Source organism: Myotis daubentonii, chromosome 19 (genome assembly GCF_963259705.1).
Source record: "Myotis daubentonii chromosome 19, mMyoDau2.1, whole genome shotgun sequence".
NCBI classification, from domain to species: Eukaryota; Metazoa; Chordata; class Mammalia; order Chiroptera; family Vespertilionidae; genus Myotis; species Myotis daubentonii.
Window position 1 is genome coordinate 13,873,461 of NC_081858.1, and position 25,489 is coordinate 13,898,949.

Consider the following 25,489-nt stretch of genomic DNA (forward strand, 5'->3'; position numbering starts at 1 on the left):
CCAGGGCTAGGAGACCCGGGAGTGGCAGCGCCCCCGGCGGCGTACCACGACCCAAGAAGGGAGTGCCTGCCGCCGCCAACGCCTCCGCCTCCTCCCGGAACGCGGGAGCCTGAGCGAGCGGCGCACGCCCCGACCGTCGCGATCACGCTCCTGATTGGCTGAACCGCGATACGTCACGGGGAGGGCTCCGGCGGCAGCTGGGAGCGGAGGCCGCGCGTGCGCAGACCGAGCGCGCTGAGCGGAGGGGGTGGTGGCTGGCAGCTTCTCCCGCGTCCGCCATTTTGTTGCTGTGGCTCTTGGGAACCGGCGAGGCAAAACCACCCTGGAGGCGCGACGCTTCTTGGAGTTCGGTGCTTGGTGTGGCTGCTGGGGTCCGTGTAAAGCCTTGGGGGTGCGGAGCCGGCGCGTTTCAGGCCAGGAGTGAGTGGAGGGAGGCACCCCAGGACGTGGGGCAGCCCGAGAACCCCGGGGCGGCCTCCGCTGCGGCTCGGCTTCGCCCGCCCCGACCTCGGGCTCTGGTCCGCATTCCCAAGCCGGCTCCTTCCGTGAGGAGGCCCCTGAGCAAGCGGGCGAAGGCGGAGGATGCTGCGGGCCCGGAGCCGAGAGGAAGGTGCTGGCTCGGTCCTCTAAGCGCGCCTCGAGGTGTGCCGAGAGGCCCTTCTTCGTGCCCGAAGCCGTCTGCCGGGCGAAGGCGTCCAGAGCCGGCGAGAGCAGCCGCCGCCCCGACCCGGCCCAGAGCCTCGGCCCGACACCATGTCCTCCGCCAGGTTCGACTCCTCAGACCGCTCCTCCTGGTACATGGGGCCGGTGTCTCGCCAGGAGGCGCAGAACCGGCTCCAGGGCCAGCGCCACGGCATGTTCCTCGTCCGCGACTCCTCCACCTGCCCCGGGGACTATGTGCTGTCGGTGTCCGAGAACTCGCGAGTCTCCCACTACATCATCAACTCACTGCCCAACCGCCGTTTTAAGATCGGGGACCAGGAGTTTGACCACTTGCCGGCCCTGCTGGAGTTCTACAAGATTCACTACCTGGACACCACCACCCTAATCGAGCCTGCGCCCAGGTACGCGAGCGCCCGCGCTCCCCGGGCGTGCAACCCACCCGACCCCCCAGGAGGGTCGACAGTGGCCGGGTTGGTGCATGGGGTCGATCCAAAAGAGTGTGTGTGTGTGTGTGTGTTTATGAATGAACTCATTTCCCCCCTCTTCTGAAGCAAATTATTGTCCAGAAGGCATTCCGAATGGAAGGCTAGTGTCAGGATCTGGGTCACTTTGGCTGAGGGGGATGCGTCTTAAACATGTTAATGACGGTTGCATAGTTAGAAATTAAAATGTACGTATTGGGGGTTTTTTTATTGCCATTCGTCACGTTCCCTATTTGGTTATCATATGAAAGCAGGGTTTTGTTGTTTCGGAGTTTGGGTTTGTTTTTTGTTTTGTTTTGTTTTTGTTTTTACCTTTTTTTGGATCATAGACTTCTTTGAGAATCTGAAGATAGCCGTGGCATCCTCTCTCTCCCCAAAAATGCATGTACACACACGTTTGCACACCATTCAAGGTTCTTGGATTCCCTGCAGATTTCTGAAAGCCAAGTTAAGAACTTCTGTCCAGCAGCCTTTGACAAATTAAAATGCTTTAGCACTTAGAAACAAAACCCTTTAACTGAAATATCAGAATTGTATATTAATAGCTTGGTGCCAAGTTTGAAATAGCCAGACACCTATTATATCACACATTAAATGCAAAAACTTGAAAAGAGGGCACATTGGTTTCAGTGAGGACTTTTAAATTTTTATTTTATAGTTTTTCTTAAAGCTGGACCGTTAATAGGTTAACTTCATTTGGTTAAATTACAAGGCAAAGTAAGACTAGAATTTTTACTTACTACTGTAAGGGAAATTTTCGACTGACATTTTCTTTATATCCTACTTGATTTTTAAATGTATTTTTTATATCAAGGCTAATGACTTAATACCTGTTTTTAGAGTTAAGAACCCTAAGTGACACTGAGCATCAAGCATTGCCTTTTCCAAGTAAAATACATTCTTTTTAAAATATGTATATTTTTGCCCTGACCAGTTTGGCTCAGTGGATAGAGTGTCAGCCTGCGGACTGAAGGGTCCCAGGTTCGATTCCAGTCAAGGGCATGTACGGTGGTTGTGGGCACATCCCCAGTAGGAGGTGTGCAGGAGGCAGCTGATCAATGTTTCTCTCTCATTGATGTTTCTAACTCTATCCCTCTCCTTTCCTCTCTGAAATCAATAAAGATATATTTAAAAAATAAATAAAATATGTATATTTTTATTGGTTTCAGAGGGGGAGGGAGAGAGAGAGAAACAATGATGAGAATCACTGATCTGCTGCCTCCTGCACGCCCCTTCCTGGGGATTGAGCTGGAAACCCCAGCATGTGCCCTGATCAGGAATCCAACCATGACCTGGTTCATAGGTCGATGCTCAACCACTGAGCCACACCTGCAGGGTGATTCATTCTTTTATTTGATTATTTGCTTTAATTTGCCTTAGTATTTTATCAGAGGTTTTTTTTATTTAAATTATGCCAAATTTGAGGTGAAAATAAGAGATATTGCACTGCCCAATTTGTTTCTTAAACATCTATTTTTAAAGGACAGGGTGCTAATATACGTAGGGTTTGGGGGGATGAAATGTTTTCGATTTTATAGATTTGCTGACAAGATGTTGCTATGAGCTTTAAACATTACAAGCTATTAAGGAGCAGTCACTGGATGCTTCACCTGTGTTGCTTCTATGGACTAGAGAGAAGAAACAAAGCCATGGCAGTATAATGGCTATAAGATTAACTACCAAACTAAATAGACTTTTTTTTTCTTTAATAGCAAAGATGGAAATTTATTGAAGAACAAGTACAGACTTCCATGTGGGGAGCGGGAAAGAGTCCCGTAAATAGACTTTAAAAAATGGGAGAAAACGGTTATAAATCAAATACTGTATAACAAATACCTAGACACAAAAGATTCTGATTGGTGAAACCAGGTCCCTGAAGATGCTAGTAACGACTCAACTCTGAGCACAGTATAATTACAATATAAGAGTTGGAGAGAATCTTAGAACCCACTGTAATAAGATTTTGTAACATTTTAGGAAATGACTTCCCTGACTTGGGAAGGTGAATTATATCATTAATTTCAGGCATTTTTTAAGCCACACTATGTGCAAGGCATTGTGCTTACTTTGAGGTGACAGGTACTATATAATACAGCTGTTCCAAAAAGTGTGAGTAAATAAATGGCTTGATCCCCTTCTAGAGGAAGAAAAAGGAATATGCATGCTGCAGTGGCTTCCTGCTACCCACAAAAAAACTACTCCAAATTTTTCTTATACTGTCTTCCCAAATACCAAAATCTATCTTTGATATCTTTGCTTACTGCCTCTCCTAGCTTGATTCAGCCCTGTTAGTCCTCTCACTCATTCCCTGGGAACCTTTGTTTAGGCTGTTGGCTCTTGGTTGGCTGCCTAACTCCACCCACTCCTCACCTATTGAAAGCCTACCTGTTGTTCCAGGCTTCTCACAAATAATAGAGCCTTTTCCTGACCCTCCCCCTCAAATTCAGCTTTAATTGTTTCTCCTTCTCTATGCCCTCCATCCCAGGCATGTAGTTGTAATTTAGCTTTTTAATTTCCCTGATATCTCTCATAGGCCTTTCAGTGCTGGTTGAATTAGATTCTGATGTGTATACTTTGTTACACTGAGTCTTTGGATTGCCTCTCCCAACCCTGAAATTTATGGATTAGGTTTGATGTTACTAGCATTAGCCTTTGTAGAAAACTAGAGGCTACCTTGGCCTGATTGAAAAATCAGTGTAATGCTTCTTCTTGGCCTGAACAGGATAAATTAAGTGGTTTAGCTTTTTAGGCATCAAAACTGAGCTCTTGTTTAAAATAAATTTTTATTGATATCAGAAAGGAGGAGAGAGAGAGAAACATCAATGATGAGAATCATTGATTGGCTGCATCCTACACAGCCCCTACTGGGGATCGAGCCCGCAACCGCAACCCGGGCATATGCCCTTAACTGGAATCGAACCTGGGACCCTTCACTCCGCAGGCCCGATGCTCTATCCACTGAGCCAAATAGGCTAGGGCAAAAACTGAGCTCTTAAAGCCAGAATTTCATGCCCCTTGACTAATAATTTATTTTTTGTTTATTGCTTAGCAGAAGGTCATAACTGTGACTTCCTCAGAATTTAAGAATTGGTGCTTATTTTGTTCTAGTCGATTTTTTAAATTAGAATACTCCTTAACCTATTTTTAAATTATTCCTCACCCGAGGATATGCTTATTGATTGGGGGGGGGGAGAAAGGGAAAGAAAGAAAGAGAAACCTAGATGTGAGAGAGAACATCGATTAGTTGCCTTCTGTACATACCTGGACCAGGGATTGAACCAAGTGGCAACCTAGGTATGTGCCCCGACCGCAGCCTTTTCATATACAGGACTGCGTTCCAATCAATTGAGCCACAGGGCTGTTCCTTAACTTTTAATTTTATATTTTTATTCATATATTTACAAGGTAATTTTATCCCAGTGATAGGTACTGGGAAAGATGGATGACATGCATACTTTCTCCATCGTGGAATTTGGAGGCAGGCTAAAAAATAAAAAAGGGCCTGGCCGGGTAGCTCAGTTAGAGCATCATCCCTATATACCAAGGTTAGGAGTTCAATCCCCGGTCAGAGCATATACAAGAATCAACCAATATGAATACATAAATAAATAAATGGAACAACAATGTTTCTCTCCCCCCTAAAATCAATAAAAAGTTAAAAGATAAATAAAATGTAAGATTAATAAGTGCTGCCAAGGACTTAAACATAGGCCAAGATAATATAATGGAAGGAACTTCCCTGAGGTACGATGGTCAGAGAAAGAACTAAACTACCTATGGGTAGAAAAAAAGAGTAAACCTTGGAAAGACCTAAGCTAGGGAGGGGAATTACCATCCAAGCATAGGGTAGAGCTTGCACAAAGTTATGAAGTGAGCCTGGCCAGTGTTTCTCAGTGGTTAGAGCATCGTCCAGAGCACTGAAGGGTCATGGGTTCTATTCCTGGTCAAGGGCACTTATTTAGGTTGCAGGTTTGATCCCCAGCCCCAATTGGGGCTTTGTGGGGAGGCAACCAATCAGTGTATCTCTTTCACATCTCTTCTCCTCCCGTCCTCCTCTCTCTGATCCCTCCCTCCCTTCTACTCTCTCTAAAAATCAATGGAAAAAATATCCTCGGTGAAAATTAACAGCAACAACAAAATCCTGAGGTTAGAAACACAACCAGTATTTTGGGAGTGTGGTTATTTGATTTTGTGTTTGTTTGTTGGTTGCCTTGTTTTGTTTTTTAGAGAGAGGAAGGAGGGGAGAGAGAAACATCTATGTGTTGTTCCACTTATTTATGCATTCATTGATTGCTTCTTGTATGTACTCTGATGGGAGATCAAACTCAACAATCTTGACATATCTGGACTATGCTCTAATCAGCTGAACCATTCAGTCAGGGCTGGAGTGTGGTGGTGGTTGTTGTTGTTTTTAATATATTTTTATTGATTTCAGAGAGGAAGGGAGAGGAAGAGAGAGAAACATCAATGATAAAAGGGAATTATTGATTGGCCGCCTCCTGCACACCCCCTACCGGGGACCAAGCCCACAATCGGGCTTGTTCCCTTGACCGGAATCGAACCTGGGACCCTTGAGTTGGCAGGCTGATGCTCTATACCAGTGATGGCGAACCTTTTGAGCTCTGCGTGTCAACATTTTGAAAAACCCTAACTTAACTCTGGTGCCGTGTCACATATAGAAATTTTTTGATATTTGCAACCATAGTAAAACAAAGACTTATATTTTTGATATTTATTTTAGATACATAAATGGCATTTAACAAAGAAAAATCAACCAAAAAATGAGTTTGCTTGTCACCTCTGACACACGTGTCATAGGTTCGCCATCACTGCTCTATACACTGAGCCAAACTGGCTAGAGCTGGAGTGTGGTTCTTATTAGTAAAGGAAGAGGTAAAGAGTTTGGAGATAAAATGGTCAAGATAAGGAAATTGGATTTTATTTAAAGTGCAGTGGGTGCCCCCTATGTTTATAGCAGCATTATTTATAATAGGTAAGATCTGGAAACAGCTCAAGTGCCCATCAGTAGATGAATGGATAAAAACCTGTAGTACATTTACACAATGGAATACTATGCGACTGTAAAAAAGGAGCTCTTTCTTACTCTTTGAGATAGCATGGATGGACCGGGAGACTATTATGCTAGGCGAAAAATAAGCCAGTTAGAGAAAGACAATTATCACATGGTCTCGCTTATACATGGAATCTAATGAACAAAATAAACTGATGAACAAAATAGATCCAGAGGTATAGATGCATGGAACAGAATAACAGATCTCAGTGGGGGTGGGATGAGGTAGGAGGGAACAGGAAGAGATTAACAAAAAAACTTATATGCATAGCCCTTGGACACAGAAAATAGCGTGGGGAAGGCCTGGGGTGGAGCGAGTGGGGGCAAAAGGGGAGAAAATGGAAGACATCTATAATACTGTTAACAATAAATAAATAATAAGTTCAATGGGTGCCATGGGATGAGTTTGAACCTGGGGACAGTACAAGGTGCAAAATGATGGTGACTGATGACATATGTAGACTTCAATAGACAGCTTGGTGAAAATGCCTGTTTTGGAGATAAGATTGATCCTGATTGCGGGGGGTGGGAGGGGGGGGATGATAGGAAGAGAAAGGAAGAAACTATGATTTGGTATATTTGTGTTTATCTTATTACTATAATTAATAAGCTTTTTGTATTTGTGGTAAACTTAACCCCCAAAAGGTGTCATGTCTGTTGTTTTTTGTTGATTCATTTTTTGGGAAGACATTTATCAAAGCTGGGGACAGTGAAACAAGGAAGGCCTTAGGATAGAACAAGCAACAAGAGAGAGAATCTGGGCAGAGATGCTATGGCTCACTGGAAAGTCAGAAAAGGGGCCTTGTAGACAGGTTCAAGGGGTTAGCCCAAGACGAGCTGCCACTGCCCATTGCTCCCCTGGTTGCAAGTCTTTCAGGGACTCTTAGAGTTTAGGCAATGCATGCCTGAGAGGGAAGAAAGTCAGAAAGATGTGGCCGTGTTCCCTCCAGCTTTCGTTAATTTTGAATGACCCTAAAGGGTTCTCTTTATGCATGTGGATGTAATTTTTATATTACAAATCACTTCCATTTTATTTGAATACAAACAATTTTAACATTTTGTGTATTGCTATAGTTAGTAGTCAGGTAAGCACTAGTGTGATATATATAATAGAGGCTATTTCAAGTGTAACAACAGAATGTTTCAGAAAGTGTCTGAGTGGATTTTTTAACTATGAACTATATTTTCCCATGGTTTAGAAACTTGAAAGTGTTTTTTGTATAACTTGCTTTTCCAGTTTTAGTTTATGTATGAAGGCTAGGAGAAAAATCATGAGAAGTAAACATTTTAAAACTGAGGCAAGTTGACCCTTAGAGAAAATCTTATTTTTTACTCAACAGACTTTGCAGATTGTATGTACCTGGTAATATGGAACTAACGTTAAATCAATAGTCCTGTCCTGGCTGGGTAGCTCAGTTAGTTAGAGCATCATCCCAATAGGCCAAGGTTGTGGGTTCAATCCCCCATCAGAGCACATACAAGAAGCAACAAATGGAGCTTACTGATAATAAAGGCTATTTCCATGCTACCTAATATGGTAAAGTAGCTGTGGGAGAACTGGAAAAGGATGCTCAGCCTAATCTGAGTGCCCAGAGGAGGACCCTCACACCTGTGAAGCAGAAAGCAAGGACTGCGTGGACCAGAGGATGCCACAGGCAGCAGGGTCAGACCTCCTTCCACACCCCCTGTTCTAAATATTTAAGGGAACTCAAATCTGGACTTTTATAATTAATAGGGAAGAAGGATTACCAGTAATTTTGATTAGCATAGAATTCAACACTGTGAGTAAACCTTTGAGTTTCTTCTTACCAGGAGTTTAAATCATCTAAATTCAATTAAGATGAGATATAAGAACAATGTCATGCACGGAATGGAATGGAAACTTGCCCAGTTGGTTCCCGTAGCAGGTAAAATACTGGTAGCCATTTGATTTGTGACATATCTCTTGTTTGAGACTCAAATTTAGAGAATTTTTTTTATCTAAGAAAGAATTTTCCTTTGATCTTAATAGTTGGACTAGATTATTTCTAAGGTTTCTTGAGGCTAAAATATTTTAGTTCTTTCTGATAAGTAAAACGAGGCAGTGCTTATTAGTGGTAGTTCAGATTATCCTAGAGCAGAGATGGCGAACCTATGACACATGTGTCAGAGGTGACACGCGAACTCATTTTTTTGGTTGATTTTTCTTTGTTAAATGGCATTTAAATATATAAAATAAATATCAAAAATATAAGTCTTTGTTTTACTATGGTTGCAAATATCAAAAAAATTCTATATGTGACACGGCACCAGAGTTAAGTTAGGGTTTTTCAAAATGCTGACACGCAGAGCTCAAAAGGTTCGCCATCACTGTCCTAGAGTCTGAGCTAAGATCCTCATAAGTAATTTGGGGCCCAGGCATGTAGCAGCTAGTCTGGAATGATGGCCAAGAGTATGAGTGGATCAGTGCTGAGGTGAAGAGTCTTGGAAGGCAAATCCAGGTTTTCCTTTGCTAACTGAATTAAACCAGGTTTAGGGAGTTGGAATGGCAAAGCCTTTGTGTTTTCAGAAGGAAAAAAACGGTTAGAAACTGGAATGGGAAATGCTTCCCATGTCTTATTTTATTTTACTTTTTAAAATATATTTTATTGATTTTTTTACAGAGAGGAAGAGAGAGAAAGAGAAAGCTGGAAACATCGATGAGAGATAAACATCGATCAGCTATCTCCTGCACATCCCCCACTGGGGAAGTGCCCGCAACCCAGGCACATGCCCCCGACCGGGATCGAACCCGGGACCTTTCAGTCCGCAGGCCGATGCTCTATCCACTGAACCAAACCGGTTTTGGCAAGGCATTTTAATTTTATTAGGAATTTCAACATATATAGGCCTACTCTATATCAAAGCCCAATACTAGATTGAAAGCATATAATGCAAATAAACCATGATTCTAGCCTTTGAACAAATTAAAATATAATACCATGGGAGCTTAAAAGCAAGTATGATCAACTAAGGTGTTAGGGAAGACTTCAAAGAGGATGTGCTTTTTCAAACTGATTCTTTTAAAAATATATATATATTTTTTACTGATTTGGGAGAGGAAGAGAGACAGACATTGATGTGAGAGAGAAACAATTGATGTGAGAGAGAAACATCAATCCGTTGCCTCCGTAAGCATCCTGACCAGGAATCAAACCCGTAACCCTTCGGAGCATAGGCCAATGCTCTTAACAACTAAGCAACACCAGCCAGGATCCTGCTATCTCTTTTTAGATGTACTGTTGATAGTAAGCAATTTGCCCCTTAGTAAGTAATAAGGCCTTTGATGTTTTAAATCAAGCTCCTAATCACCATGGTATTCTGATGACTGTGAAGCTAGTAATTTACATTAAAAAGATACAAGCTTTACCAAATCATGAAGACTGCTTTTGGAAAGTCTTCATGTAGCAAGTATGTACCCTACCAAGGGCCATGAAAATGTTCCTGTTCTTTAATCTGGGAATCAAGGCTTTACAAAAAAATCCAGCATAGGGAAAATAAGGTCAAAAGAATTTGTGATGTGGATGATTAAATAGAGAGAAAGAAAACCTAAGTATCCAGTAAAACAGGGATGCTTCATTGCAGCAGGCTCCCAGAATGAAATGTTATCCTGCCCTGAAAAAGACCAGTGATGTGGGAAAACACCTGTGGTGTGATATTAGGCAGAAAAACTGCCACAGACAGTCACAGGATTTTTTTTTTTAAGTCATGAAGTGGGAGGGGAGAAGAAAGGAAGAATTGTAGCTACATTAGAGCAGGAATTATGGGATTTTTTTAATCTTTTGTTTTTCTATTTTTGCTGAATGTTGTAATGTGGTGATAGTTTTTATAAATCATATCAAAAGAATGTTTCAACATAGATCATGTTGTTATGAAATAACTTCTTAGATCACTAATGGGGGAATAAAGAAAGAGAATGGCCATGGGCTAATGGGAAACCATAGTGGAAGTATCCTAGCATTCTCCCTCAGGGCTATTCTAGAACCTGGCTCTGGTGAATGGTTCTGCAGGCAAAGTCATCTCCTAAAGATGGGCAGACTCTTTGTATGAAGTCCAGGATTTATTACTCTCGTGTAGATTGTATGCTTCAAAAAAGTTATTGGGACAGGGTAATGATAAAAGTTTCTTCTAAAACTTGGTGTGAAACAAAAGAATGTTTGTAATAACTTCAGTCATTTCTATGGTATAATGAGTAATCAAGTATGCTGCCTGTTTACTGTGACTGAAATAAATGATTTAAGAATAAAAATAGCCGAAACCGGTTTGGCTCAGTGGATAGAGCGTCGGCCTGCGGACTGTAAGGTCCCAGGTTCAATTCCGGTCAAGGGCATGTACCTGGGTTGCGGGCATATCCCCAGTAGGAGATGTGCAGGAGGCAGCTGATCGATGTTTCTCTCTCATCGATGTTTCTCACTCTCTATCTCTCTCCCTTCCTCTCTGTAAGAAATCAATAAAATATATTTTAAAAAAAAGAATAAAAATAAATTTAAAAAAAATAAAATTTGGTGTGTTCACAACTTTTCAGAACACTCAAGTTCTTGAACCTTTTGGGGGAGACCTCTGTACTTTCGCAGAAGGAGCATTACAAATGGAATGTTAGAGAGCAGGGGACTGTGCTTGTGTAATTGTCTCTGGGAGTACATTATTAAACAATGTATTAGGCCAGTGGTTGGCAAACTGCGGCTCTTTAGCCCCTTGAGTGTGGCTCTTCCACGAAATACCACATGCGGGCGCGCACGTACAGTGCGATTGAAACTTCGTGGCCCATGCGCAGAAGTCAGTATTTTGTGGAAGAGCCACTCAAGGGGCCAAAGAGCCGCATGTGGCTCGCGAGCCGCAGTTTGCCGACCACTATACTAGGCTAATACACATTGAATCTGTGAGCACAACAAAGGGACTGACTGATGCTTAGCTGATAGCTCTTGCCCGTGAGTTTTATGTTTGTTTTTTAAAATATATATTGATTTCAGAGAGGAAGGGAGAGAGAGAAACATCAGTGATGAGAGAGAATCATTGATCAACTGCCTCCTGCATGCTTCCTACTGGGGATCGAGCCCACAATCTGGGCATGTGCCCTTGGACTGGAATTGAACCGGGGACCCTTCAATCCGTAGGCCGGCGCTCTATCCACTGAGCCAAACCAGCTAAGGCTTGCCTGTGAGTTTTGCAGTGAAAACTTTCACATGCTTTCATTTGGATGTTCAGGTGATGATTCCTATACAAGGTGTACTGTGAGGGCTTTGTAAGTTTGGGATGTAGTGCATTTTATATTTTGAGGGACACAGAGACAGAGGTCTTTGTCATCTTCTCTGTGGGTGTCCATAGAAGTGTGCTGGATGCATGCCAAAGAGTAAGACCATGAGGGAGAGTATGTGGTGGTTGTGACAAGGTCCTGAGGAAGACAGCTACTGAACTTATTCTAGGTTTTTAATAAATTCAGGCCAGGTACTCTGTGTAAACAAAAGGTTCCTGTAAAACAGAAATATGGGGGGTGTGTGTGTGTGTATGTATTTGGCATGTAATTTAAAAAGGCATATTTAGGATATTATGTTGCAATACAAATGATAGTAAATCAGTGCAACGGAATCATCTTAACTACAGAGATGGAATTAATTTAAAGAGGGAGATAATTTATTATAGAGAATGGTTTATTTAGAAGTTTGGCAAACACTGGTATAGAGTAAGATTTTTCTCTTAAAGTAATTTTCTTTCTCAAGGTATCCAAGCCCACAAATGGGATCTGTATCAGCACCCAACCTGCCTACAGCAGAAGAAAATCTGGAATATGTACGGACTCTCTATGATTTTCCTGGGAATGATGCTGAAGACCTGCCCTTTAAAAAAGGTGAGATCCTGGTGATAATAGAGAAGCCTGAAGAACAGTGGTGGAGTGCCCGGAACAAGGACGGCCGGATTGGGATGATTCCCGTCCCTTATGTTGAAAAGCTTGTGAGATCCTCACCACATGGAAAGCATGGAAATAGGAATTCCAACAGTTATGGGATCCCAGAACCTGCTCATGCATATGCTCAACCTCAGACCACAACTCCTCTACCTGCAGTTTCCAGTACTCCTGGGGCAGCAATCAACCCATTGCCGTCCACACAGAATGGACCTGTCTTTGCAAAAGCAGTCCAGAAAAGAGTTCCCTGTGCTTACGACAAGACTGCCTTGGCATTAGAGGTAAAATCTATTAAGGTTGTTTTTGGAGTTCTTTGACATTCGGTTTTTATCTTTCATTTTAATTTTGTTTCTGCAAAGTTATATTTACGAGAATAAGAGAACTCGATGATCTTAGAAGATCCACTGTGAGTAGTCCACATGATTCTTTTGTCCTTTCTATGCCTTGTTTCTTCCAAGATCTCAACCTGTTTGCTCTATTTTCTGTTCCCAAAGACTCATAGATTTCGTTTCACAGTAGTCAGTTTTCTTTCCAATAAGGAAAGATGATAGTTAAGAAAGACCCATGACCTAGAGATGACATTGGTAGACAGACACATAGCCACTTATACATTTTCATATTTCTAATGTGGTTAGTTGAGTTGAAGAGAAATATGAATAAATGTCTTAGAATTTCTCTTTGGTAAGGCAGAGGAATTTTTTTTTAATGTTTTCATTTAGTTAATGGTTTTAGAGAGGAAAAAGGAGAGAGATTTGTTGTTCCATATATTTAGGCATTCATTGGTTGATTCTTATATGTGCCTTGGCCGGGGATTGAACTTGCAACCTTGGCATAGCAGGATGGTGCTCTAACCCAGCAGTCACAAACTGGTGGTCCTCAGACCACTGGTGGTCTGTGAGGTCTGAAAGGTTGGCAATCGCTGGTTTAAGGAAACCTTTGGAGCAGCAGTCGCCAACTGGTGGTCTCCGGACCACTGGTGGTCCATGAGATCCAAAAGGTTGGCAACTGCTGCTTTAACCAACTGAGCTACCCAGTCAATCCCATATAATAAAGAGGCAATATGCAAATTGACCCTCACTCCAACACACAAGATGGCCAGCGGGGGAGGGCAGTTGGGAGGGACCAGGCCTGCAGGGGAGGACAGTTAGGGGCGACCAGGCCTGCAGGGGAGGGCAGTTGGGGGGGTCCAGGCCTGCAGGAAAGGGCAGTTGGGAGTGACTAGGCCAGCAGGGGAGGACAGTTAGGGGCAACCAGCCAGCAGGGGAGCAGTTAGGCATCAATCCGGCTGGCAGGAAAGTGGTTAGGGGGTGATCAGGCTGGCAGGCAGAAGCGGTTAGGGGCAATCAGGCAGGCAGGCAAGCAGTTGGGAGCCAGCAGTCCTTGATTGTGAAAGGGATGTCCCAGATTGGAGAGGGTGCAGGCTGGGCTGAGGAACACACACATACACCCCCCAACCCCCAAACACAAATTTCGTGCACTGGGCCTCTAGTAAATGTCTCAGATCTTACTTATGAGAGATTTTGTAAATAATAATAACATGAAATAGAACTTAAACATTTTAAAATATATTTTTATTGACTTCAGAGAGGAAGGAGAGGGAGCGAGAGATAGAAACATCAGTGATGAGAGATCGGCTGCCTCCTCCATGCCCCACACTGGGGACTGAGCGCACAACCTGGGCATATGCCCTGACCAGGAATCGAACCATGACCTGGTTCATAAGTCGATGCTCAACCACTGAGCCACACTGGTGGGGCTGAATATTCTTTAATATCAAATTGCATATGTGTTAGAGAAACAGATTAAATTAGTGATTGTCCTCTGTGTATTTACCTCAGGATCAAAGCAGGGAGATATAGCCTAGGTCAGTGGTCAGCAAACTGCGGCTCGCGAGCTGCAGTTTGCTGACCACTGGCCTAGGTGCACGGCAGAAGGATGAAGTAATGGAGCCTGTTGCTTCAAAAAAAAGCAAAACTTAACCCATAAAACATTGTACCCACAGGTAAAAGTTAGCTATAATTTGTTTCGTGTGTATTTTTCACTGGTTATTCTCAGTATTTTCTAGATCAGGAGTCATATCTCAGTAAACTACACCTGAAGGTTTGTTTCAAAGTCCATGGTTACTTTTCCCTCTCATCTTGGCTATGAGGAAAAAGTGAGGTTTGTGGCAGAAGAAGCCACCTCCACAGATAAGAGTCCTCTTTGAGTAGACCTTCTGGTTTTCTCATCTCACACAGCTCTGCCCTTGCATAGGTACACTTGTCTGGCCTAGTGTACTCCTCAACACCCTAAAATAACTTGTGTACTGGGCTCTTAATACCTTCTAGTTTGCAGCCAGCATGGCTCAGTGGTTGAGTATCGACCTATGAACTAGGAGGTCACGGTTCCTAGTCTGGGCACATGCCTGGGTTGTGGGCTTGATCCCCAGTGTGGGGCATGCAGGAAGCAGCCAATCAGTGATTCTCTCCCTCTCCCTTCCTCTCTGAAATAAATAAAAAGATATTTTTTAAAAATACCTTCTAGTTCGCATAGTGGTTTCTGCCTTCTGAGCTATTTTCACATCTGTCATTTCATCCTAGGAGTAGTAGGGAGCTAGGATTCAGAGAGTTGATGTAACTTGGCACATTTGGGTGAGAACCTTGGGGATAAGACTGCAGTCAGAGCCCTAGCTGGTTTGGCTCAGTGACTAGAGCGTTGGCTTGTGGACTGAAGGGTCCCGAGTTCGACTCCAGCCAAGGGCACATGCCTGGGTTGCGGGATCAGTCCCCAGTGGGGGGCATGCAGGAGACAGCCGATCGGTGATTCCCTCTCATCATTGATATTTCTATCTCTATTTCCCTCTTCCTTCCTCTCTGAAATCAATAAAAATACATTTAAAAAAAAAAGACCGCAGTCAGAATTCTAAGACCCATAAAGGAAGTTGGGAATTGGGTTCTTACCTGAGCTAGTGTTTAAAGTCTCTCCATTTAGGACACCTGCCTGCTGGCCTCTGGCTCTAAGATACATGTTTTAGAAACCTGTATTCGGTGCATTCTTTGGAGTGTGTGCCCAGGGGATTGTAGAGAGGAAAATCAGGTACTATAGAGGGGATCACTTAGACTTGGTCAGTGGATACATAGGTGAGGACCTTAAAGAGATCAAGAGGAGAAGAAAGCCTGTCTGGTTAATGATGTATATTTTAAGATAACACATATACTTGGCCATTACTTAGCTCTCTCAGTCTCTCAGACCCAAAGAGAGGTCTCCATACCTGAGCCTCCTCATGACACTAGCCCAGCCATGTAAGCCTTGTCAAAGTCTCATTTTGATACTTTATGGAGAGTGTAAGTGGGACTCAAGAAATATACCTTTGCCAAATTCTACTTAATGCTATTTCTCATTCTGTATATTTAAATTAAACTTACAATAGCATAAGTGAATATTTTTTGTATGTGAATATTTCTATGAATTGTGTTATCTTATAAAACTTAGTGGTGCCTATCTGGTCTTGTTAAAAACAACTCTCTTGGGACTGTTGCAATTAGGTTACCAGAAAAAGTATTAAAATTCAAATGAAAAAAGTGAGACAAATAGAACAAAATGTACTAGTAATTGAAGCTTCATATTCCCCTTGATAATATTACAGAGAACAATGATGGTTTAAGTGAACTTTATTTCTTGAATTATTTCACAAGTACAGTAGGTCCTCGGGTTACATCGGAGATCCATTCCTGTGGCTCAATGTAACGCAATTTTATATGAATACTGTAAATGGGAGATGGCAACGACATACTTCAAGTCTGACGTAACCCAAGGACTGCCTATATTTTTCATAAACTCGATTTTCAAAAGAACATTTCTTGCAAGTAGGAGATTTTTTTAAAACAGATCTGTGTTTAGCCATTTTCCTCTCTTGTTCACTTTTTTTAAAATTGATTTCAGAGAGGAAAGGGAAAGGGAGAGATAGAAACATCAATGATGAGAGAGAATCGTTGATCAGCTGCCTCCTGCACTCCCCCTACTGGGGATGGAGCCTGGGACCCTTCAGTCTCAGGCCGATGCTCTATCCACTGAGCAAAAACAGCTAAGGCATGTTCACCTCTTTTTAAGAAGCATGTTGATCTTTGGGATTTGATTTGAAAGGGAACAGTTGATACCTTTGTAAGGTGGATCATAGTGGGTGTCCCTACTCCTTGAAAACAGCTCTCCCATGCCCTTGATATAATAGGGCTGGAAAGGCTCCTGGGAAACAAGTTACACCCTATAAGAACATTCTCAGATTGAGGGAAGCAGTGTAGCCTTTTCCAAAAGTAGATCATTGGCCAGAAGATAATGTTTGGAAAAAGGGTGCTATTGTCATGAAATACCTGTAGTCAAAATTATATTCTGTGACACAGTAGAGAAGCAAGATGGTTAGGAAAGATCTTGGATCTTCATTCAAGTCCTGGTTTTCCCTGGTGTGATCTTGGACAGGTTACTTAAATTCTTTGAGCAAAAAGGCACCTTGACTCAAGAGTTGATGCTAGTTTGTTCATTAATTATCCATTCATGCAGATAACCTCTGAGGGGTATCTTGCAGGGTCCTGCTACCAAGGAGCTTAACCTCTCTCCATCTTCCTCTCCCTCTCTCTATTTCACTCTCTAAGCATGTCCTCCGGTGAGGATTAAAAAATAAAGAAGCAGCCCAGATAGTGCAGCTCAGCACCAGTTCAATTCCAGGTCAGGGCTCAGTCCCTAGTAGGGGTGCATGCAGGAGGCAGTTAATCAATGATGTTTTTCTCTCACTGATGTTTCTCTCTCTCTCTCTCTCTCTAAAAATCAATAAAACCATATTTTAGAATTAATTAGAAGGCAAGTTGTAATAATTTTTTTCTTATTAAAGTTGTAATAATATTTAGTCTAACGATCTTCCTAGTGACTTTTTAGCTTTCTACTGCGTTGAGATCCATTGGCTCTCCTATATCAACTCGGAAACATCCTGAACATTCGCTCCTTCGGCAAAGGTTTGAATCTTTGAGATTTGAACCTAGCCCGGCCATGTCAGCCAGCTAGGGCGTATTATGTGGCAGGCATTGTTACAGGAGTTGGAGTAGAGCAGTGAACAAAGCAAAAGGTCTCTGTTCTTGTGGACTTCTGAGACAATCTCACGATGTGTTTCCTCCCATATTGGGTGACTTAAGTAGTTAAGAAATTCCTCACGTTCTTTCTCTCCCATCAGGGAGAAACACACCACTACAATTCCTCTTACTGTATTTGCCTAACCCAGTGGTCAGCAAACTCATTATTCAACAGACCCAAATATCAACAGTACAATGATTGAAATTTCGAGAGCCAAATTTTTTAAACTTAAACTATATGGGTAGGTACATTGTTATTAACTTAATTAGAGTACTCCTAAGGCTTAGGAAGAGCCACACTCAAGGGGCCAAAGAGCCGCATGTGGCTCACGAGCCACAGTTTGCCAACCACATGCCTAACCCATTTGGACTTAAGTGTGTTGCTCTATGGCTGTCCCTCCAGGGTTTTTTGTTTTTTTTCTATTTGGTCTTAGATTATCTGTACACTTTTGAATATTTTAAAACCCTGATTGTGTTTTCTAGCATATTGATCCCCCCTTCCCCAGGTTCATATTAACTGCAAAATTCATAAAAGCACGATCCAGATCATTGTACTAAATCCTCCTCGTCAGCCTCTCCTGACCTATGTCTCATCTAAAAAAAAGACAATGAGGTTATGGTCTGGCGGGACTTGTTCTTGGCTGAATCCATGCAGCCTTCTAAATGCCCCATTTCCCATTCTGATCTTTGTAAACTATATTTTGCTAATTGCATCCACAATTTTGTCCAGGTTTCATTTCAAGCTCACCTCTTAAGTATTGTAGAATTTGCCATCGTCCCTGTTTTAACAAAAACCAAGAGACTTGACTCTTCATAGGTTTGCCACTGTCCTATAAATGTAATTCTAGTGTCCCGGTGCACGGATTCGTGCACATTGAGAGGAAATTAATTAGAAGGTGGCTGGTGGAACTGGGGGAGATGGGCTGGACATGCCCTGGAGCCAACCTCCTGCGGTCCTTCCCCAGTGGCACCTTGGCTCAAAGGGCATCTGCGGAGTGAGCGAGGTCCCTGCAGTAGGTGGGGTCCCTTGGCCTGGCCTGCAGGGATCAGGTCAAAACTGTCTCTATGATATCCCCCGAGGGGTCCCAGACTGCAAGAAGGTGGTTCTCGGGTGATGCGCCTCGGAATCGGGCTCCCTCCTCTCTGGTTCCAGGGTGTGTCAGAACCACCGATTCCAAGTCACTGCAGCTCCCAGTCACTGCAGCTCGGCGGCTCCTGTGTTGAGCGTCTGCCTCCTGGTGGTCAGTGTGCGTCATACTATCGGTCGGATGGTCACTTAGCCTTTTTACTTTTTTTCTTTTTTAATTTATATATTTTTTATTGATTTCAGAGGAAGGGAGGGGAAGAGAGAGATAGGAACATCAATGATGAGAGAGAATCATGGATCACCTGCCTCCTGCACATCCCCTACTGGGATCGAGCCCACAGCCCAGCATGTGCCCTTGACCGGAATCAAACCTGGGACTCTTCAGTCTGCAAGCCACATTCTATCCACTGAGCTAAACCAGCTAGGGTGCTTAGCCTTTTATATATAAAGAGACCACTTTTGTACTCTTATTCCTACTTGCCATTGTGTTTGGTCAATACTTAGATATCTGTTCTTATCAGTATAAGGACATCCTTTCATCTTTGGTGAATATTCTTTTTATGATGCTCAAGAGTTCTTTGTGTGGCCTCACCAACATTCTCAAGATACTTACTGCCCGTCAGTAGATGAATAGATTTAAAAAAAACTGGTATATTTTACACAGTGGAATACAATGCAACTGTAAAAGAGAGGCATCTCTTAACCTTGAGACAGCATGGAGAGACCTGGAGAGTATTAATGCTAAGTGAAATAAGCCAAATAGTAAAAGACACGTGTCACATGATCTTACTTATATATGAAATCTATGAACAAAATAAACTGACAAAATAGATCCCAAAGACATGGAAACATGCAACATACTGAGGATCCTCAAAGAGAAGGGGGCAGGAGGGAAGAGGTCAATCAAAGAACTTAATACGCATATGTCATAACCCATAGACACAGATAATAATGGGATAAAGGCCTGTGGAGGGGACGGGAGTAGGGAGGAGGGGGTTCAATGGGGAGAGAGAGGAAGGGGACATCCATAATACTTTCAACAATAAAGATAATTTTTTAAAAAGACAAAGTATTTTTTGAGGGACATCAAATTAGTGGGGCAAATAAAAACTTCAGTCACAGGGAGAAGCCATTCTGTCATCTGCTGACAAACCTATCAGCACTAGCTGTAGCTTTGTTTCTTTTTAGTCTCAGCTCATTCTTGCCGTAGCCTTTTGTTTACTGTCTTGTCAGAGTCAGATCTGGGGAATGGCTCTGAGTGCCTGCCTGCCCAGGTGCCCTCTTGCCATAGTCCCTCAGTACAGCAGAGTTCACCTGGGTGTTTGCCTGATCCCTCTCCCCTCTCACTAAACCCTCTCTACAGGTATATACCAACAACACCCACCCACTTATTTGTCCTTGCCTTTTTGTATGTTTATTTTTATTTTTATTTTTTTTTAAATATATTTTATTGATTTTTTACAGAGAGGAAGGGAGAGAGATAGAGAGTTAGAAACATCGATGAGAGAGACATCGATCAGCTGCCTCCTGCACATCTCCCACTGGGGATGTGCCCGCAACCCAGGTACATGCCCTTGACCGGAATCGAACCTGGGACCCCTCAGTCCGCAGGCCGACGCTCCATCCACTGAGCCAAACCGGTTCGGCTGTATGTTTATTTTAATACATTAATTATATTGTGTTTTCTGGAAGTATAATTATTAATAATATATATAAATTAATTGGTAGCCCTAACCGGTTTGCCTCAGTGGATAGAGCATCAACCTGCGGACTGAAGAGTCCCGGGTTCGATTCACAGTTGGCCTCATTGTATTCCAAACAACAATACAGCAAGTTCCTGCACTGAAAGGCTTAAGGAGGCCAAGGCTTTGGGGAGATGTAGTGCAGAGATTAAGGAAATCAGAGTGTGGTCCAGCTGTAGGGCCTATGATTTGTGGCATCCCAGTAGCTCCTGCCTACAGAAGTATTCTCTCTGCTCACCCAGGGTTGATTTTCATTTGTGTGTTATTAAATAAGCATTATTTTGTCTTATGTGGTGCTTAAATGTTCCTTTTTTAAAAAATGGAGTAAGATGATTGGACAGAAGTCATAATTCCAGATTTTCACCAACTTCAGCTTCCAGCTATGTGATTTCTATACTCTCTACTCTAACTCAGGGTTCTCATTCACAATCTAGTTTTCCTTATATGTAGATCTGAAATATGTCCCTACTGGAAATGGAAATATGATCTTGAAGTTTTTCTGTTTCATGGCTTCTGTATGATAGGGAAAGGAAATACAAGTTATAAAACTAAGTCCTTGGTCTACTTCAAAGAATAGAAATTTTTTCTCAATTACAAAAACATTTGTGTGATTATCTTAGTAGTTTTGAGTAAGAAAGACATTTCTCTTTCTACTATCTGTAAATAAAAAATTGTGACTTGGAGAGGGTGAGCAATACGTGGACTCCAAACACTAATCTTAAAATAATCTGTATTTCAGAAGTCTTTAGTATGTCCCAGATATTTTAAAGCTTAATTCTTATATTAAATAAATATACTCTCACCTCCAAATTTTTATTTTATTTTAAGGCAAAGCCAGGGAAAACAAGCCTTTTCAGTTGTAATATTCTCCACTGAAGTATTTTACAATTTAGTTTTTAATAGATGTCTGAAAAAATAGAATGCTCAGTTGCTAACTGCCAAATTTTAATTATTCAACCAATTTAGGTGGTTCAGTTGAGCCTGTGACATTGACTATAATAACTTAATTTATATACATGCAGTTATTTGGCTTTTACATCTTGTTTTTCTCATATACATAAAAATCTAAATACTAAAGTACATTTTGTTTTTGTCTTAGAACTTTTCAGTGTTAATACCTAATTATTAATTATCAGAATAACTCTTTACAAGCCATCCTGCAATTGTTGAATTGGTGGTTCTCTAGATAAAGGAGTTTGAGTCAGAATTCAGACAGAAAACTTAAAAAAAAAATTTTAATTGAATTTATAGTGTTCTAACCAGGGAGCTTCAGGGTAAAGTTCTTTTTTCCATTGTCATTTTGGTAGGTACTCAAAATAAGCCAGTTTCCATAAGATGAGACGTTCCATTTGGTAATAGTTTGTTTTTTTCCATGGAAATGTAGTGACTACAGTCTTATTTCTCAGAAGGTTTGGGGAATTATGAGTCGTTCTATATGGCTGGGCCCATAATCCCAGTGAACAAGTAGAATGATGAAATCAGGGCCGGGGGGGGGAAAGGGCCAGGGGTGGTTGGCTGGCAATTTGCATATTAGCCTTTTATTATATAGGATATAGTCACATCAGGGCAAAATTACCAAGTTTCCAAACTTGGTAGACATTGCAAAATGTTAAATTGTCTGCTTCTCAATGGCTTGTGTGGAGATAGTCAGTCTCCTATGCAACTGGTGTTTCCAACCTTCCCTCCCACCCCCATCCCCATAAAGGGAGTTATTTCTTTAAGTTCGTGCTTGCTTAAAATGGCTGATCATGTAAGTTGAGTCCTAAAAAAAATGTATAGTTTCCTTTGGATAGGACAGTGTGGGTGATTTAATGTTAACTTTCTCTTTTCTTTGTTTGCAGAGAACATGCTGATTTGTCTTCTTTCTCCATTTTTACAGGTTGGTGATATTGTGAAAGTCACAAGGATGAACATAAATGGCCAGTGGGAAGGTGAAGTGAATGGGCGCAAAGGGCTTTTTCCTTTTACGCACGTCAAAATCTTTGACCCTCAAAACCCAGATGAAAATGAGTGATTGCCGTTGGCCCTGTTTTCTACTGCTTAGTTATTCTGTCCGTCATAGTCTCCTTTGAGGGAAAGCATTCTATTTCATAGGCAAGTTACACTGCATTGCCGAAGTCCAGCTTTCTGCAGACTGGCGGTCTCATACATGTTTGGAATGCACACAGTGGCTGCCTCGGCATTTGTATCATAGTTGTATTGTCAAAGAGTAGCGGATTTTAGAGTTCTTTTGGATCATAAACTGGAAATACTGGTGGAAGCACACAAATGGAAAGAAGTTGACGAGGGAAGGGTCCTTCTCATCACTGCCCTGTTGTACTTGTGACTGATTCTGTCATGTTCATCAGAGAAAGCTTGAGGCCATGGCGAGACATTGCACATTACTGTTCCACAAAGCAGCGGCTCAGTTCTAGTTTGTTTTTTCTTTAAAGAGCAGAGCAAGTGAACCTTAAAGAAGAGGAAATTCTGTCCTAAATTCCCCATATCTGGCTCTTCTCTTTTTTTCTTTTGGTTTGATTTTGGAAGACTTAATTAGACTTGTGTGTTCTGAACAGGCTTTTAAGTAGCACATTGGATTTTTGTGATATCACAAGGAATGACATGTGCCTCTCAGCTTCCAAACTGAAGCTACTGTAACTGAGGAAATGAAAATACAAACCTGAAATGGAGGCCTGTATTGTCTTGGTTGGCAGTGGTATCTTTTAGCCATATAGCAAACAACACCAAAAAAATCAGCAGTCGTGGTGTGCCAAGCTGTGTGGGCAGCTTCTTGGATTACATTGTCCCCAACAGCAACAATATGGAGGGTGATTTGGGGAAACCTTTGCCCACCTGCCCACCTTATTTGCCAATGACAGAAGCATATGGGGAGGGGGGTTCTTGGCCAGTTTTCTGTCCTGTGGTTCAGTGAATAAACCCCTTTAAGGTATAAGACTTAAGTTTCTTTAAAAAGGGAGGTTGCTCATAGAATCATCTAATTCATTAATGAATCTTTAAATTCTCTCTGAAGCCTAGTCCTCCCTGCCACAGCCTGGACTCACCAGGCTGCAGGAGAAAGATGGTGCTGCTAATACTGGTTCTACAGTCTGTGTGCCCATGATGCTCTCAAGCAAAAAAAATGCAGAGTCTGGAAATTGCTTAATACATTTGATGTCTAATGTTTTAGTGACTAGGGAGAACCATTAACTAATTTTACCATTAATCATTTACCAGGTTTTGTTTTTTAATATGTTTTATTGATTTTCAGAGAGAGGATGGGCGAGGGCTAGAGAGATCAATGAGAGAGAAACATCATTGATTGGCTGCCTCCTGCACGCCCCCTACTGGGGATCAAGCCGCAACCTGGGCATATGCCCTAACCGAGAATGGAACCAGTGACCTCTTGGTTCATGGGTCGATGCTCAACCACTGAGCCACACCGGCTGGGCCATTTACCAGTTTGATGTTAAAGTTGCCCTGTTAGCTGAAAGAGGCCTGTTCATACAAGCCAACTGGTACAAATCGCTATAGCAAACTAGAATGCTGGAACCTTTTTGCAGTTCAGTCTGCTCTCCCTTCTAGACACTGGTGAAGATGGGCCTCAGCTCAGAATGAACACAGCAGACCTAGAGATGTAGCAGCAACTTAATGAGCAGTTCTGTATCATTTAAATTTTTCCTTAAATCAGAAATAAATAAATAAAATTTTCTTTAAATCAGTATTCTATCAGGCAGGTAACACCGTATTATTAAAGAATCTTGATAGTGCTCCTGTGTGAAAAAATTAATGATCATTTGGGAAAAAATACACCGTGGCTGCCTGTCTGTAGTTATCCTGAAAGAAGACAACAATCATCTCTTCCTAATCAAGTGAAAACTGTGGCTCTGAAGGTACCCATCCATTGCAGTTGCCTCTTGACAATAGTTGGCTCAGAACATAAGAAGTACCATGCCATTTTGGAAAGCAAGGTTTCCTTTCAGCCATGTCTGCTGATCAGTATAGCAAGACCCACATCATGTAGAGCACTTCAGAATCAGAACACTCACAACCTAGATTTGGCTTCATAGTAAGTCTGCTCATCACTTCAGCCCACATATACGTCTCCAGGACTGCTGGAGACTTGGAGCCTCAAATAAGGTGAGCTTTGAGTTCTGAGCTCTTAAGATATGTGCCAAAAGTAGCACCTTTTTTACATAGAACCTTACTAGTTTTTTAATCAGGCAGGGAAATTCTCTTTTTCACACTAAACATACAAAAAACGGCACCCCTGCCTTGTTTTCATGCCTGGGTTCCCAGCAGCCTGGGAAGACTGCTTCAGAAAGTGATGTGAATCTTCCGAGGAGCTGCCTTCCTCCTGGGCACACTTCCTTTTAGGATTGTTCATTATTGCTACTTGCTCTACTCTACTGTTTGTCATGTAAGAAAATATTGGGATGTTAAATTATCTCACTTGGGAAGTGAACAAGTTACGTACTAAAGGACATTGACAGTTTGATTCAAAACTTATTTATCCTGGGAAGGACCTCCAACACAGGAGTCATTCTTGTCATTTCTGCATGGTGTGGTCCCATCTGATGACACGGTTAACGAAGAGGAGGACACTTGGGCTGCCATTTGTCGACTTAAAGTGGCCCAGAGGAGATGGCTTCTCTGCTCATGGTTGGAAAGCTGAAAGGAGGGAAGGACAGCTGCTCCCTCCTTGAGCTCAAGCATCCCTGGCACTGTGCTAACTTTCTTTTACAGCTGTTTACAGACAAGGCGGGCCGAGACAGACGGCCACTGCTCTTGTAATGTTTGCTCAGAGGAAAATGAACATTTTATTTTTGAAAAGGGATGATGTGTTTTTGTGCCAGGTGTTTATAATTTAATCCTTTAATATTATGTTCATTAACTTCTTAAAAATGAATGAATTCTTGTTTTAACACAGTACCTAAGACTAATGTTTTCTGTGGACACCACTGAGGTCTGCCTCAAACTCCACTCTCTGGGACTGGAGACCAATGTCCCTGGTAACTGCTGACAGTGTGGACACTGCGCTAGTTGTTTATTCTAAAGGAGTAGAAGGACAGTTCTCTGAGACAGGGTCGTTGTCTCTGCAGGAGAAACAGTGGCCTTGCTTCTAGACGGTCTTCACTGTGTGTTTTAAAACAACACAATACTCTTTTGACCTGTAACTTAAAGATCGTAAATTTCAGGCAATAATATTTTCTGTGTAAGCTTTTAAAATTATTTTTTGGGATCATAGCTTGTTTTATTTTGTGCTATAAAATTAACAGTATTAAATTACTTATATTCTTAGAACACATCGAGTGTCTTTTCTTAACAGATTAGTGCCTTTTTATTTTTGTATTTCATTTTACGTTACTGGTCCCAGCATCAGAACCCTTGTTTCCATGGCCTTGTTTGTACATTGTCTCAATAAAACTTGCATCAGCCGGTGGTGGCAGCA

At 42.1% G+C, this 25,489-nt stretch overlaps 1 protein-coding gene across 1 annotated transcript; it reads left to right on the forward strand.

Moving 5' to 3' along the window:
* The first annotated feature begins 213 nt into the window (after positions 1-213).
* Positions 214-25,489, forward strand: CRKL (CRK like proto-oncogene, adaptor protein). The gene is made up of 3 exons (XM_059676455.1): positions 214-1,064; positions 11,952-12,417; positions 21,941-25,489. Exons 1-3 carry the CDS (start codon positions 754-756, stop codon positions 22,073-22,075), a joined length of 912 nt encoding a protein of 303 aa, XP_059532438.1. The 5' UTR covers positions 214-753; the 3' UTR covers positions 22,076-25,489.